The following is a 16,238-nucleotide window of genomic DNA, read 5'->3' as shown; positions in this document are numbered from 1 at the left end:
TGCAGGTACTGTGGATCAAACCCCATGATGCATGGGGTTAATTAGCTCTTTTCAAAGGGACTATTTTTTTTAAAATAAAATACATCCACGCACTGGAACACAGTTGTTGTAGAAGCACCTTTTAGCAACAGCCCAAATTTTTGTCAACAACTGTCTAAGTCACTCACTCATTCTTAAAAAAAAATCTTGACATTAAAGTTAAGATCTGGAAGGCAATGTACCAATTTCAATTTTCGATTTCAAGTATTTGCCATTAAGATGATCTTGGATGAATTATTACCCAAAGACAAAGAGCAGGGCAATTACTGTTTGAGGATGGTCAAAAACCTACTCTAGAGGTTACATTTGATGATGTCAGGGTAAAGTATTTGAAACGTAAACAAAGAAACAGACATTTTCTGAAAAACTTCTGTATTCCATCATGGTGGATTTTAAAATACCAGTGATATAGTGCATATTTTCTGACATTAAATATTAGTATTTGGCATGCAGGATACAAAGGCACTGAAATTGTACAGACGGGCTACTAGAGAAGAGTGAACATAAAAACACAGGTACAAAACAGGAATACAGGAAAGACGACACAACAGTCTTATTCTTGGAGAGCCACACAGACTCTAACAAATATTTTTTAGACACAATAACTGTCTTTGCTTTAGGCAGGAGGAATGAAAGGAAGAAGAGCAGGAAAAAAGTGCATTTTATTTCAATAAAAGAATGTATTCATAGATCAGCTGTTAGATGTCCAGCCTGGCCTCCTGCTTCGGTCTCCCGAGCTGTCTGGTCGGCCCAATGCGTCTCCCAGCATGTGTGCGCTGATGCTGCCGCAGACCCTGGCGGTAAATGAAGCTCTTCCCACACTCTCCACACTCGTAGGGTCTCTCTCCGGTGTGCAGTCTGTGGTGCACTTTCAGTTCCTCTGCTCTAGAGTAACCTTTCCCACAGACGCTACAGATAAAAGGCCTGTCTTTAATGTGGGTCTGGTAATGTGCTGTAAGGTACGAGTTTATCCGGAATGATTTTCCACAGATGGCACAAGCAAACGGCCTCTCTCCAGAGTGCTGCATCTCATGGATTTTGAGAGAGGAAGCGGTGTGGAAACCTCTCCCACACTGAGAGCAGAGGAATGGTTTCTCCCCAGTATGGATGCGCTGGTGGACTTGTATGTAGCTTTCGTTGATGAATCTCTTACCGCAGTCTGGACATGAGTAACGCTTCTCCTTGATATGGGTTTTCATGTGTTCCTCCAGCTTTTCTTTGTCACTGAACTGGATGCCACAGCGGCGGCAGAACAGCAGCTGTGCTGCGTTTTCTTCAGCTGTGTTCGATTCGCCAGCTGTTCCTGTATGTGTGGTAATGTGATGTGCTTGTAAAGCTGACTGACTCTCACATTCTTTTCCACATTCAAGGCAACGGAGAGATGATCTGATCCTTGATTCACCAGGCAGAGACTTCAAGTATTCAGAGAGTTCTGTTGCTATGGGGTTTATCTCTTCTGCGAAATCCAAAGCACCCTTACGACCTGCAAAAGAAAGATCATGTTTCAGCCTTTACATATCAAATTTTTTGCATTACTCAGGACTCCACTTTAGCATCACTTATTTTTTTACAAATCACACTGAACTGATATCACTGACAAGGGGTAGTTGAGAGCAATAATGGAGGAGAGGGTGTGAAAAGACATTACTAAATAACTCAGATGGCAGGGACATAATGATACCTTGTCATACATAAAAAATCCATACAGATAAGGGGCGATTCATAGGAATGAAACAAAAATGTATTTCAATACTGCTTTTAGTCAGTAGAGGGTACTGTCTCAAGAAAAGGCCCATGTAGACACAACCAAAGAAAAAACATGGAAGTTGACATGCCACAATTATCTCACTGTTGCATTAACAGAACTGAACTCAATTTGTTAAGCACCTTTCATGAATAAAACATGCAGCCCAAAGTGCCTCACAAAGAACAGATGGACAGAATATTAAAGAAAAAGTATGCTAAAGGCAATAAAATGATTTAAAAATGAGTTGATAAACTGAATATATAAATACAGTAAAAGACACAAAAAAACAAAAATCTAGGTGATACTGTGAAAAAAAAATAGTGAAAGTAGGAAAAAATAAAATCTGGAGAAAAAAACAAGGCAAAAAATTAACAAGGTGGTTAAATTACCCCACAATAAAAGCCAGGAAAAAAAAATTGTCATCAGTTTTCTTTAAAAACACCAAGAGAGCTCGCATTTTGATTCCTGGAGGCAGTAAGTTTCAAAGTTTGTGGGCATGAAAACAGAAAGCTTTCCACCCAGTGCTTATGGGGGTCACATTAGGGACCTTTGAAAGGGGGGCATTTGAGGACCTCAGACATCTGGCAGGACTGTTAAACAAAAGACGATCTGACATGATGGGAGAGTAAGGCCATGATGTTGAAATGATGTTGAGGACACCAGGAAGAACTTGTGGCATTCTCAGCTGCTCTAACACTCATTAAAACATCTGTTTTGAAAAAAATGAGCATGTTTCAGCAGTTAAAGTACTGTTAAGCATAATCTAGTCTTACCTAAGTGAACTTTGTAGTGGGTTTTGAGATTGCCCTTCTGGTTGAAACCCCGCCCACAGATGGAGCAGCAGTACGGTTTCTCTCCTGTGTGGATCAGCTCGTGCCGCTCTAGTTTGTAGGCGTGAGGAAATTCTTTGCCACAAACTGAGCAGTGGTACTCTATCTTCTCTTTTGGCTTCTTCAGGAGCTCAGGAGGGATTTCTACAGGGTACTGAACCATCTTTCTGCCAGGACGCTTCTTCACTATGAGGGGAAAAAGAACAGGAAGTAAAGAGTTTTAGTTCTGAATGAACTGTTTACAAAATAACCCTGAAAAAAAATATTCATATACCACCTGGTTCTGTTGTCTTGAGTATTTAAATGTTGTCATGTGTTGCTGTTTATCCATATTACCATTTCTTACGTGATAAACATTACATACAACAGGCCAAAACACCACAAAAACCTACTAGATCTTTAAATTTTGAATTCCTCCTGTTTACATTTTTTGTAACATTACTACAAATGCAAACCAAAGGCATGTGAATGAAAGATACTAACTACACATGTTTAGACTTCCAACTTTGGATACGCTGATAATGCTACCTGCAGGCAAAGAGAGTAACAACTGTTGTATTAAGGCAAGGCACCCCCAGGTGGTGGCTATGTCCCAATTCAGGACCTGCATACTCCGATGAAGGCATTTAAAGACTAATTATGTCACAGGAGTGCATCAAATGTTGCTTTGCCACTGAACTCCACTTTCCCTGCCAACAAAAGAGTTCTCCAGTACATCCTTTTCAGCCTAGCAGCTTGTGGACAGTAGGTAAGAATCCTCTGTAGACCACACTGTTTCATTTCAGATAAGTATGGGGGTCTAACAAGGCTACGAATGCTAGGTTCTTTCAAAGAATGATACCCCTGAGATAAGACAGAGCTAATGAGTGTTAAGGTTGTTTTTCCCCATCGCAGCTGTTTTTCTGTGTTCAAATTTTGTGGATTAAGATGAACAAAGATCAAATAAATAAGATAATACTGTAACAAATGTTTGAAATGTTTATGCCTCTGCACTATCCATAGGTAGGGTGAGGTAAGATGTTTTCCAGTTGTCTGTTTGTCCATCTGTTGGCCATTCTTTTGTGAACACAATATCTCAAGAATTCTTGGAGGGATTTTCTTCAGACTTTGCACAAATGTCCAGTCTGACATAAGGATGAATTTATTAGATTTTGGAGGTCAGAGATCAAAGTCATTTGGCCTTATGTTCATCCCTTTCTTGTGAAAGAAATATCTCCAGAATGCTCAAACAGATTTCCTTCAAACTTTGCACAGATATCCACTCTGACTCACAGATAATCTGAATACATTTTGGAAGAACAAGATCAAGGTCATGAAACCATATCAGCTCCTTATCTTGACCCACCACTACTTTCACTGCCCTTCAGTTGTACACCTAGCAGAGGCACATCACCGACATGTGGTAGCTGGGGTTTATGATCACAACTAATTGTCTTTCTACTTTTATGGAAACATAAATCACCCCTTTGAAGTGTCTGTCTGTTTAAGTCACATCAACATGTCTACATCTTTGTTTTACTGACAGGTGAAACTTGTAGGACTTGTATTGTTGCTCTTTATATGGATGACAATCAAAAAGGCTCTATGTACTGTTCTGTAAACTGTGTTCTTTGTTTTAACAAGTACTATAGTTTAATTGTAAAAAGTCCAACAAAGACGTGTGTTGAAATCCAGGCTCCTTAAATACTCCACAAGAAAATGTATTTGCTCTTACCAGCAGAACCTCCTTTTTTTTCTCCTTCTTCTTTAATAGATGGTTTTATGTCTTTCCGTCTTTTGTATGGTCGCTTTGCTGCAAAAGAAAATAAGTTTATGACTAAATTTCAATATGCACCAAATATCAAAAAGCAGCTGAAATACAATTTTTAAGAGTAATTTATTAGATTGTTTTCAGTTGTATTTGTTGTATAAATATAGGGCAGACACAAGCTAGGACCAAAATGAGTTGAATGTAAATTAATGATAAGTCGGCTTTCATTTTGACTTCCAGTTGATCAAACTCCTGCAGGGATTCATGAGCTGCATTTTTTATGCATGGGACCCTATAAAAATTATGCCACTCCACCATTCGATAACATTATGCTTTCTCTTATTTAGCTCTAAAACTATGAAAAAAAGCAGAATTGATGATATCAATACTCAGGCCCGTCTTTTAACATAGCTTGTCTTACCAGCAACCCTACGGAGAGTTTTTGAGTCAAACTCTTCTGGTTCGTCAATGATTGGGGCATTTCTCTTTCCACGGGTACGCCTTGACACTATAAGAGAAAGACAGGTAATTAAAATTGAAAAACAAACCATGATCTCTAACTCAATCCCCATAAAATCAAGAGAAACACTCACTTCCTGGGTCTTCCTCCATTTCTTCTACAGACAACAAAGGAACTTCTGAACTCCTTCGCTTGCCTCGTCTTTTTGCTTCATTCCAGAAAAAATAGACAAGGAAAAAAAGGAAAGAAACACTCACTTTGAAAGCCATTTACCTCTTTCCCCCCTTTTCATTTATATGTAATACACAACCAAATGAAGGGTTGACTTTTTCTCCAACCCCTCAGCCAAAGGCACAGGTGTTTGAGGGTCTGCCATTGCTTTACACCAGGGATGGGCAATTTAAGTTACCATGAGGGCCACATTGTTACAAATTGTCAAATATTCTCAATTTAACCAGTGATCACAAAATTGCAAAGAAAGAATTTGTTACTGTCATTATAATTCACTTTATCAACATTTGTTTCCAAACCCAAGTCCAATCAAAAATAGTTAATTCGATGAGGTAAAGAAAGCTGTTTTTTTAATGCATGGAGTCACCATGAGCATTTCTTGTTATTTAAATAAATTTAGCTTGTTTTATTTTTATTTTACTAATGCATTTGGTGATGCATATAAAAAGTAACATTGCATAGCAGATGGATACGCCCGTTTCCGTGTTTCTCACTTGCGAATCCATCTTGCAAAGCTCCTGTCTGAACTGTTTGGGTACGGTTAGAAAGTGACATGATCAATCAGCGACGAGGGGAAGTACTTTCAGGCACGGCAGAGTCGTGACGTATGCAAGCAGCAGAGAGGCTGGTGCAGATATGGCGGAAGAGATTAGCGTGGATGCTGCTAAAGCGTCAGTTTTATCAGAACTTGACAACATTTCTTAATTAAAAGAAGAACAAAGAACAGCAGTGAGTTGTTTTCTTCTCAAAACAACAAAAGTCATGTACTGACATGTCTGCAGGTTCGTGTTATGCAGTTCTCTATGGAATTTGCATCTCGGTAGCGCTACATCACGTGTTTTGTTGCTCTGTTTGGCCCATAAAGATGTGACAGACAGAACACTCATACAATCAAAATTTTTTTTCAAAGCTTCTGCCCTTTCCCAAAGCTGTGTTTGAGAGGTTTTCCAGATGAATGTGTGAAACAAATTCATCTGGCGTGTCAGGTTATATAAAAAGTGTTACGGAAATAATTGCAGTCAATGGCATCTACTAATTTCTTGCAAAGAACTATTGATATTTTGATGGCAGACCTTTTCATGCTTTCTCATCATGTAAAATAGTGGTATCATGGGAATTACATGGTTTAGGTCTATTTAGATTGATATTCTTTTTAAAATACATGTGCATATATCAGTCATAGTTCAAAACGCTGATAAATTTGGCTGATGGGGAAATGAAGAACTGTTTGGGACCTGAAAAGACCTGGATGTCACTGCTGAGCTGAAGCAAAAGATCCAGATCACTAAAATTTTAAATGTGCATTACAAGAAAAAAGATTCTCACGAGGAGTTGAAGAAACTTCTTTGTCTGCATCTAAGACATCCAAAGCCACTGCTGCTGTCTCTGTCGACGTCTTCTGCCTTCTTGCTCTCTTTCCTGGTAACATCGAGTGAAAAAGAAAAATCAACAGAACTGAGCCAGGGCTATGATTCAAATATTTTTGAATGTTTTCTTTTGACTTGTATTTACCAGGATATGCAGTCGATGATGGCACCATCTTTGCCACTCTCTCTTCTTCCCTCTCTTCATCCTCCCCTCCGGACACAACCTCCATGATGAGTGTTGGACTGCTGCTGTCTCTCTGGTTCTGATCTTGCTGCTGAGACTGAGACATAATGATGTGGTAATGATCAAAAATGACATGATAATGATCATTAATCATCTGTTCACAGACCTAGAATAGATGCATTCTTGTTTTCATGGCTATAGGATATTACCCAAGCTATTAAGTAGCAGTTTGGAATTACTTTTTATCTAATCTGTTTCAGAATTAATAAGCAATAGAAGCTCTGACAACTGTTCTAGGATTCACCAACAGCAAATCTGCTAAAGTATCATACTGTATTTGCTGACTATTTCTATCAAAGCATTGTCTTTCAGTGAGCCTTAAGTGAAATATCATTTTTTGATTGTTCTTATGTTATAAGACAATATTTTCAGATGCTGGATTTTTGATTTGCTGAGATATAATCATCAAAATTAAATATGAAAAAAAACTGAAATTTATGTGTAACAAATCTAGTACAAAACTTTTATAATATGCTAAATTTGTATACATCTGTATATTTCTTGAGCTCAACAAATGCCTTAACAAACAATCTCATCCCTTACATCCTCTTCTCTCTTATTTGAGGATTAGATTTTAACTGTTTTGTTGTAGCAGAGACTCACAATGAGGAAGGCGAGCTAAATTAACTACTTGTAATTCTTGTTGGCAGCCAGTGACATTAGATGAAATTACTGGTAGTCAGGGGAAAACACTTTTATCTTTGGGACAAAGACAGCCTTATGAAACCTCTGCATACATTTTTAACTATATTTGAATAGGATATAAAGAGAGATGGCTGAATTTAGAGAAAAATTCCCTTTAAGGGGAAATATTTGATGCTTTGCTATTACAAAAACCTTGGACAGTAAAGTCAGTTTCTCAAAGCTCTTACTTTCACTGACACTTGCTGGTAAGATTTCACAGTGAGTTTTTTTTAAGTAAAATATCTGTTTCAATTGAATTTCATAATACTGAAAGTAATCGTTTAAAACAATGTAACAATCAGATTTAAAAATGCTGAATGAAAATGAGTGTTTTTATATTTGTCTTTGTAGTACAGCATTACAAAAAATAATGTGTTCAGACTTTTTACCTTGCTTGGCCGAGAGCTTTCTGTGCAATCTGAGCTTCTGTCGGGACTGTCTCCTAAAATACATCAACATAAATAGATCAGGCTTTGTAAATATACATACAAAACATGGATGCTCTTCGATAAAAATAGAGCTAATGTAACTGTAACCTAACTACTTTTTTTACAATGTAAACTTTAACTAAAAACTAAACAAGAAAAAGAATGACAACAGAATACATAGACCAAGGATTAATAAGGTTGTCATCATCAAAATGGGTTTTGTTTCAAGCGATCCCTGAATGTAATCTGGCACACCAGATGGATTTGTTTTACACATCCATCTGGGAAAGCTTCAATAGGAAACGTTTTGGGAAAAGGCAGAGCCTTTGAAAAAGAAAACTCGGAGTGTGATTGGATGAATGTTCTGTCTTTCACATCTTTACAGCCCAATCAGAGCAACAAAACACGTGACGTAGCTGCTAGTGAGCTGCGCCCCTACCGAGGACTAAACTCCATAGGGAACTGCATACCATGGTGACTGTAGACATGTCAGTACATGACTTTTTTTCATTTTTTTTAAAGAGAACAACTCAATGTTGTAATTTGTTCTTCTTTTAACAAAGAAATGTTGTCAAGTTCTGATAAACTGGTGCTTTAGCAGCATCCACGCTAATATCTTCCGCTATAATTGCACCAGTCTCCTGTTGCTTCTAGCTTACATCACGACTCTGCCACACCAAAAAGTACTGCCCCTCGTCGCTGATTGGTCCTGTCACTTTGTAACTGGCCCAAACAGTTCAGATGGGAGCTTTGCAAGATGGATTTACCAGTGAGAAACAGAAACGGGCGTATCCATCTGCTATGCAAGGTTACCCTGCTCTCAGTGAAAATCCAAACAAGAGCAGAGCTCCTCAGTAAATAACTTGGATAAATTGTAGCTATGCTGAAAGATGTGATGAATCTCTTACTGGCATCCCACTCCACCACTTCTCCATCAGAGTTGATTAAACCACTGATTTCTTCATCTTGTTCCTCCTCTTGTGCCTCCTCCTCTTCCTCTTCGTCCCCTGCCCGCAGTCTGACAGTCAAATGGAGTGTTTGGTCCTCTAAGTTTGCAGATTCCCTCCTAAGTCCATGAGACATCTGGGACTTAGACTCTGGAGAATCCTAAATAAAAAGCACAAGGTGTAAAGGCATGACATTTCCATATGACAAGGGAACTGACTAGTAGAGTCTCTAACTTGGGTTGTCAAACATTTTTTAAAAATGTGATTAATGACTGGATTTTATAGTTGATAAGGATTTATAACAGTTTAAATCACCCTTTGAAAACAGAATTTATTTCTCATTCATTTAAAATCTTTTTTTAAGTCTATGCTGATAATATGAAGTATCTGATAGGGCTGAAACGATTCCTTGAGCAATTCAAGTCACATTACAAAAATTCCTCAGGGTAAATTATCTGCCTCGTGCCCTGCAAGCCTTTGTAATAGCATGTTTTTTTGTTGAGAAGGCTTCAGCAACCCAAAGCATTAAAGAAGACTACATACTTATCACAAATGGATACCAATTGAATAAAAACATGTTTGTTGACTGAAGCAGAGGGACCAAACAGGTCAGACTTCATCATCATCATACAATCAGGATTCACAGAGCATAGGAGCAGCTTTAGACCTTAAAATGTGCCCTCCGGGTCAGGGGATGATGTTATAAAGTCAAATTTTCATAGTTGATCAACTTACAAACAAAAAATTGGGTTGAAAAGAGACTCATTTAAAAAAATACGGAGCATGAAATATTTCTCATTAGACTGCTGGATTAACCCACAGAATAATCGACAGACTACTTAATAAAAAAAACTGATAACTATTCTGTCAAATACAGTGTTTAACACTGTTATACATAAAGAAATATGCAGGAGTGCACGTACAAAATGACTCTCTGATGTCCAGTGATCACCAGTTAATGTGAAAGCATTTATACTTTTCAGGAGTTCCTGTGTAGCTGCTTCCTCAGTGTAAGTAACCCATTTAATATAAATCATTAAGCTTAAAAAATGTCTAAGCAAACTGTCCTTTGCTTGTACTTTATTTGTACTGTCTTCAGCTAAGCGTAATTTACTTCCTGTTCAGAAAAAATCCTGCTTTTTCCGTAAAAAATAAGCAACTTCTGGCAGACAACATTAACTAAACCAAAGAAAAAGAACTAGCAACAGTGCTACAGTGAGCATTTAGCTAATGCTACGGTAGCTTGACTGTGGTATCACATGATTTATGTGATAAAGACAAATAAACGAGCAATTTAGGACTTTAGCATTATTGTGATCAGTGCATTAATGCTGACAGCCCAAGTAAATACCACTGCACTTTCCAAAGTAAGGTGTTGGTTGGGAATTCTTTTTCAAATTTCTACACTTAAACAATCAACTGAATGGTTGGGACGTTACCTGACTTGAAGGAATTAACATTCAACAAACACTAAAAAAATGCAAAAATGTAATTTTTAACAGGAACTGATGCTTACAATATTACTAGAAGGCAAATAAATAGACTAAAAATGTTTTAAACAATAGATAATTTATTTAATCCTGCATGTTATTAATATAATTGATATTTCTAAAGAGTGTTTTACATACCATTTGGCAAGGTGAGGATTGTTTGGTCTCTTGTAGCTCTGCTTCTGCTGGCAGAGATGTGCTTCGTCTCAAATCCAGGCTCTGGTCTTTAGTATAACATTTATCCCCTTCATGTGCTCTCTGCTGGGGTCTTGTGTTCCTTAAAGCACAGAAGGTGCTCTCTTGTTCTGTATTATTGCACTGATCCACATTTCCAGGATTGTTTCCACATTTAAAGGAAATCTTAGGTTTCTCATCATGGTCCATAATGGTGCGTCTCTGCCTCTCCTCTCTTGAAGAGGAGCTCTGTGCATAAACAACAGGGCCACCAGGTTCTTCCGACCATTTCTCCACCAAATATCCTCTCTGCTGTCTCTTTTCTCCGTATGAAATAGAGCACTCCTTCCCACTTGCTGTGAGGTGGGGATTATACACAGGTGTGGAGGCATCCTCCTTTTCTTGCTGTGAACCGAAGCTTTCGTCTGTGTTTAACAATGAACAAAACAGTGGAAAGCAAAAATCTTTCAAGGCACAATCAAGTGAGAGTATGTACATCAACTTGTGAACCAAGGCTGATATTTTTTAAAATACTTTGCACTCACTATTTTCACTTGCAGTCCAGCCATCCTCCTCCTCTTTGATGATTACTTGAATCTCTGGAGTCTCACAGCGATTCTCAGGACTTCCTTGTGCTTTTTTTGAATCAGGATACTGTGAATTCTGGTCATTGTAGTTTTCATTTAGACTCAGCGACAGTGGATCTTGGAGATCAGGATCCTATTTAGAAAAAAGGTGGAGAAATGCATATCAAAGCCTACGTTCAGGGGCCTTACAGTAAAGATAGTTACAATGCGTAAAAAATACATTTCATTTGGAAGCGCTGACTTTACAAACAGAGAAGTTTTTCCACCTTCATCACAGCCAAGAACACAGTATTTTCATTGCTTCATCAAGAGCATGTATGAGAAATCATGTGTAAATCACCTCTCAGGTCATCTGGGACAGGTCTGCTGTCTGTCTACAGAGTCAAAGCTAAACATGGACCATCATTGTTCAGGTTTTATGCTCTGCAAATCTAGAACACGCACTGGAAAACTGCAGATCTGCTGAAACCATTTGTCCATTCAAAGCAATGCTAAGGACTCACCTGTTTACAGATGCCTTATGTTGAATCCATAATACTTATAATACTTGATATAATGCTGCTCTTACTTACTTTAGCATTTTAAGACTGGCTGATTGTAATTTATCTCCTGTTTTATCCTCTGTTTGTTTGCTATGATTTGTTAAGAGATTTTTAAATATCCTCTTTTAATATTGTTTTCCCCTTTGTCACATTTTGATATCTTGTGTGAAGTACTCTGAATTGTCTTGTTGATGTTTAACTGCACTATAAAGATAAACCTGCCTTATTTTCTATAAAATTAGCATTATACTTTCTCCAAAATGTGTATTATACCCTGTTTAGAGTGACATCTAGCTCTGTCTGTCTGTCTAAGACAAATTTTATTTCATAATATAATTCCAATAGCAAATGAACATTGTTGCATTAAGTCATTAATTACACCAGTCTTTTGAAAATAAGTTTAAATATAAGAAAAATAATCTAAAACAACAAAAACACAAAAAATGATGATAATGACAATAAATTGAAAGCATGTAGAAAGAAAGAAATAAAGACATGGTGGGTCTTTTAACATATCAGAGAAGTAAACATTTTATTCCTTAAGTTATTTATTTAAGCAATATCAAAAAGAGAGAAAAGTAACAAAAAATAGGCAAACAGCAGTCAAGAGTGGCAAATAGGGCAAAAATAGGAAACAAGTGGTATGTAATGGCAAAAGGCAGCTTAAATGGGCAAAAGTGGTGAAAAGGGCAAAAACGGGATAAAAGTGGCTAAAACAAATTCTAAAAATGGACAAAAAAAGAAAACAAGTGTTATTTAATGGCAAAAGGTAGCTTAAATGGGCAAAAAGGGATGAAAAAATTGTGAAAATTGGATAAAAGTGGCAAACAATTTTTTAAAAGTGTCATAAAGAAGTGACAAAAATGGTGAAAAAATAGGAAAAAAGGGGTAGTCAATGGCAAAAGACAACTTACAAGGGCAAAAAGTGGTGAAAAAATGGTGAAAAGTAGCAAAAATGGTCCAAAAGTGACAAGGTGGCAAGAAAATGAGAGGAAAGTGAATAAAATGGGAAAAAAGCAGTCAAGAGTGGCAAAAAAGGGGGACTTAATGCAAGGTAGCTTAAAGGGGTGAAAAGTGGCAAAAAAAAAAAAAAAGGTGAAAAACGGCAAAAATGGGACAAATAAGTTTGACGATTAAAGCCTTATGTATAAGCCTGGGAAACAAACTCATTAATGTGATTAATTTCTGAGGTCAAAGTTACCCTTTTGTATGAATTTCTGGGGGAATAATATTTCAAATTAAGACATAAAAAGGCCACAAATCATCACAAGAGAGCCCAGCGTGGCTCCAGAGCCACACATTGAGAATCACTGGTTTAAAGGAAATAACTTTCTTCAATGAGTTAACCGGTGACCATGAAGTAGCTTTTAAAATCCTCCATTCATGCCTACAGATTTGGACAAAAAGTCTATAAGGAACAAATCACTCAACAAAACATAAATACATAGAGACTTGTAGTCTGATGCACTCGTCATCATTCAATGGTATGCTTCTATAGCGTAATAATTCAGCCTCTTTATTGATATAAAGCTGTACAAAAATTACTGTCTTTCCCTTGTATAAATATATAGTTTTAATGGGCAGTTATATTTGTCCTAAAAAGAACACTTCCACATTTTTCAATGAAGAAGAAAAAATAAATACTGATATATTTTTCTCTCTCAAAAAGTTAACGTCATGACTAGTATTTATTTTCCTTGAAACTTCATATTGTAATGCATAATAGTAGTAATTCTATTCTAGAGTTATAAAATTCTTGGCCCTGTGAGCCAAATGTCTATTTTCTTCACTAATAGTTGGACTCAGAGGTCCAGACTTAAGTCCCAGTTATCAGCACAAGCAGAAAAATATTCCCACGGGTAAATTCAATGCGTTACTGGATGCTTCGTTAGTAAAAAATATCAACAACCACCGCTAGCTGACTAGCTAACAATCAGACCATTATGGCCATATCCATAAAATATTAGTTATAGTACTCAGAAAGGGTATCAAACAATGTCAGCCCTGTCTCCCCACATCTACTGAGGTACTTCTTTTGCATCCACAGACCAGGTTGACGACCTGTGTCTACCCAGCTAGTTAACTGTACAGTTATGCTAAATACAAAATCCCTGCAAATGTCAACCAGCGGTAAAAATAAAAGCCCGGACAGCAAAGTAACTGTCGTCTTTACCTCAAACATAGTGGGATGTGTTCTCCGAATTTAAAGGATGTCATAAGAAACTCGGGTTGTGCACAGAGATAAGCTGGTGAAGGCTGAGGATGAGGGTAGCTGTCATGAACCAACAGCCTGGTTGTTGCTAGCTAGTTGCGCCACCACGTCTTCTTCTGGGGTTATCATTGTAAAGGTGCATGCCGCCACCTGCTGGACTGTACAAGACCTCATCCATGACATACAAAGTATTCAGACCCTCTCCTCTTTTTTCAACTTGCTTATGTTGCAGCCTGATGCTGCAGTCCAAAAATGAATTTTTATTCTCCTTAATTTGCACTAAGTGCCCCAAAATGACCAAATTAAAACGAAATTTTATTTTTTTCCCAAATTAATCGAAAATAAAAAAATTAAATAAGTATTCAGAACTTTTCAAAAACACTTTAAATTTAGCCCAGGTGACTCCAGTTTCTCTGGAACTTTGCTGAGATGTTTCTACGTGCTTATTGGAGTCCACCTGTGCAAAACACATGAAAGCTGCATAGAGTTTGCAAAAACTCCACATGAAAGCCAAGCAGGCTGAGGACAGGCTCCTGTTCAGCCACTCTACCATAAAGCCCAAATTGATAGATGCCTGCAGTGATGTTTGTCCTTCTGGACATGGGCATAGCACAGGTTGGGAAATGGGTACTGATTACCAGGGCCCACAGTAGGAAGGGGCCCTTGGGAGGCCTGCAATGAAAAGTGTTTTGATTTTTTCTTAGTAATTAGTGTCATTACTATATCAAAAGTGCATATAAAGCAGTAATCCTCAAGCTTCCTTTTGCAATTAAATGCCACTTTTTGCCCATTTTGCAACTCTGATGCTTTTTGCTCATTTAAGTCACTTTTCACTCATTTTTTGCCACTTTGGGACCATTTTTGCTACCGTTAACTTGTTTTTTGGTCACTTCCCACCCATTTTTGCTGCTTTGTCTTCTTATTTTTTCCACTTTTTCTCCCAGTGTTTGCTTCTATTTGACCATTTCTGCTACCTTTAACCCATTTTAATTGCCACTTTTCACCACTTAGATTTTGGCTCTTGCAAAAGCATTTTTCAACAATTTGGCTCTTTAATCAAGCAGTGTTGAGTAACACTGGACTAAATGAATCACTCAACAGACTGGAATCTGTATCAAATAGAGTAAAATACAATACTACTCCTCCCTTGAAAATGTCCAAATGGTATAGTCCAGCACTGTGAAATAATGCAAGTAAATTTAATTTAACCATGGTAAAAATGTTGTTCATAAATGGGGAAATTATGTTTCAAAATACATTGAAATGCATAGATATTTGTAAAAAAAGACTCAACATATATTACTTGTCTCGCCAGTTAAGGGGGCCCTGTGTAAATTCTTTCTGGGGGCCCAATATCCCTAGCTACGCCCCTGCTTCTGGAACTTTGTCCCATCTCCACACAGGATCTCTGGAGCTCAGTCAGAGTGACCATTTGGGTTCTTGATCACTTCTCTCACTAAGGCCCTTCGATTGTTGTATTTGGCTTGGCGACCAGGACAACGAACACTGGGAGGTCAACAAAAAAGGCACATTGAAATGAAAATCACAAAAGCAACTCAACAGAGCTCTTTGAGAAAAGCTTGTCTGTGAGGGTGAGACATTACAACTTCCACAACAGTGCAGCATACACTCACCAGCCACTCTATTAGGTACACCTGTTCAGTTACTTAAAACAAATAGCTAATTAGCCAATCACATGGTAGCAACTCAATACATTTAGAACACTGTAGAGTGGTCAAGATGACTTGCTGAAATTCAAACTGAGCTTCAGAATGGGGAAAAAGGGGGGATTAAAGTGACTGATTGTAGCATGTTGTTGGTGCCAGACGGGCTGGTCTGAGCATTTCAGAAACTGCTGAACTACTGGGATTTTCACATACAACCATCTCTAGGGTTTACAGAGAATGGTCCGAAAAAGGGAAACTATCCAGTGAGTGGCAGTTGAGTGGATGAAAATGCCTTGTTGATGTCAGAGGTCAGAGAAGAATGGGTAGACTGGTTTGAGAACAGTAATAACTCAGATAATAACTTGTTACAACCAAGGTATGCAAAATACAATCTCTGATGGTCATAAAAATATATGCTCACTATTGGTGCTATATCCGTTCCTCGACCACAAATCATAATCTTTAATTTACTGAAACCATAGTACCTCTGAGACCTGCCAACTTATTGGTACAAAATACAATAAGGGAACTTCCTAACTGTAATTTTCTTAGTATGAAGGGATTTTGGGGTTGTTTTGGGGGGGCAGGGGTCCTTCCTAGGAACTAATGTGGATAGTCAATGTAATTTGATTGTAATGTTTTCACCCTTGCTCACTTATTTGTCTATTAATGATGCACACCTTTGTCATTAAAAGTTATTTAAGGCACATATCATAGTTGGAATACACTGTAATAATTATTGCTTGAAACATTAGACAAAGGTTTACAGTAGGGCAATTTACTATCTGTATTTAAAAAAGAAATTGTTATGAATTGCTGATTTGAAATCCTAAATGCAT

At 37.6% G+C, this 16,238-nt stretch overlaps 1 protein-coding gene across 1 annotated transcript; it reads right to left on the bottom strand.

Moving 5' to 3' along the window:
- Positions 1-430: 430 nt before the first annotated feature.
- On the bottom strand, positions 431-13,831 carry LOC121508135 (zinc finger protein 852-like). Its single transcript, XM_041784714.1, has 12 exons — positions 13,694-13,831; positions 10,937-11,111; positions 10,356-10,816; positions 8,689-8,887; positions 7,742-7,794; positions 6,570-6,705; positions 6,384-6,476; positions 4,960-5,034; positions 4,788-4,874; positions 4,331-4,408; positions 2,560-2,802; positions 431-1,522 (listed from the first exon to the last, which is right to left on the bottom strand). Exons 1-12 carry the CDS (start codon positions 13,700-13,702, stop codon positions 738-740), a joined length of 2,394 nt encoding a protein of 797 aa, XP_041640648.1. The 5' UTR covers positions 13,703-13,831; the 3' UTR covers positions 431-737.
- Positions 13,832-16,238: the final 2,407 nt, after the last annotated feature.

The sequence above is a fragment of the Cheilinus undulatus genome, linkage group 4, assembly GCF_018320785.1.
Source record: "Cheilinus undulatus linkage group 4, ASM1832078v1, whole genome shotgun sequence".
Taxonomy (NCBI): domain Eukaryota; kingdom Metazoa; phylum Chordata; class Actinopteri; order Labriformes; family Labridae; genus Cheilinus; species Cheilinus undulatus.
Note: the sequence above shows the minus strand (reverse complement) of the source record. Positions and strands in the feature narration are given on the sequence as shown.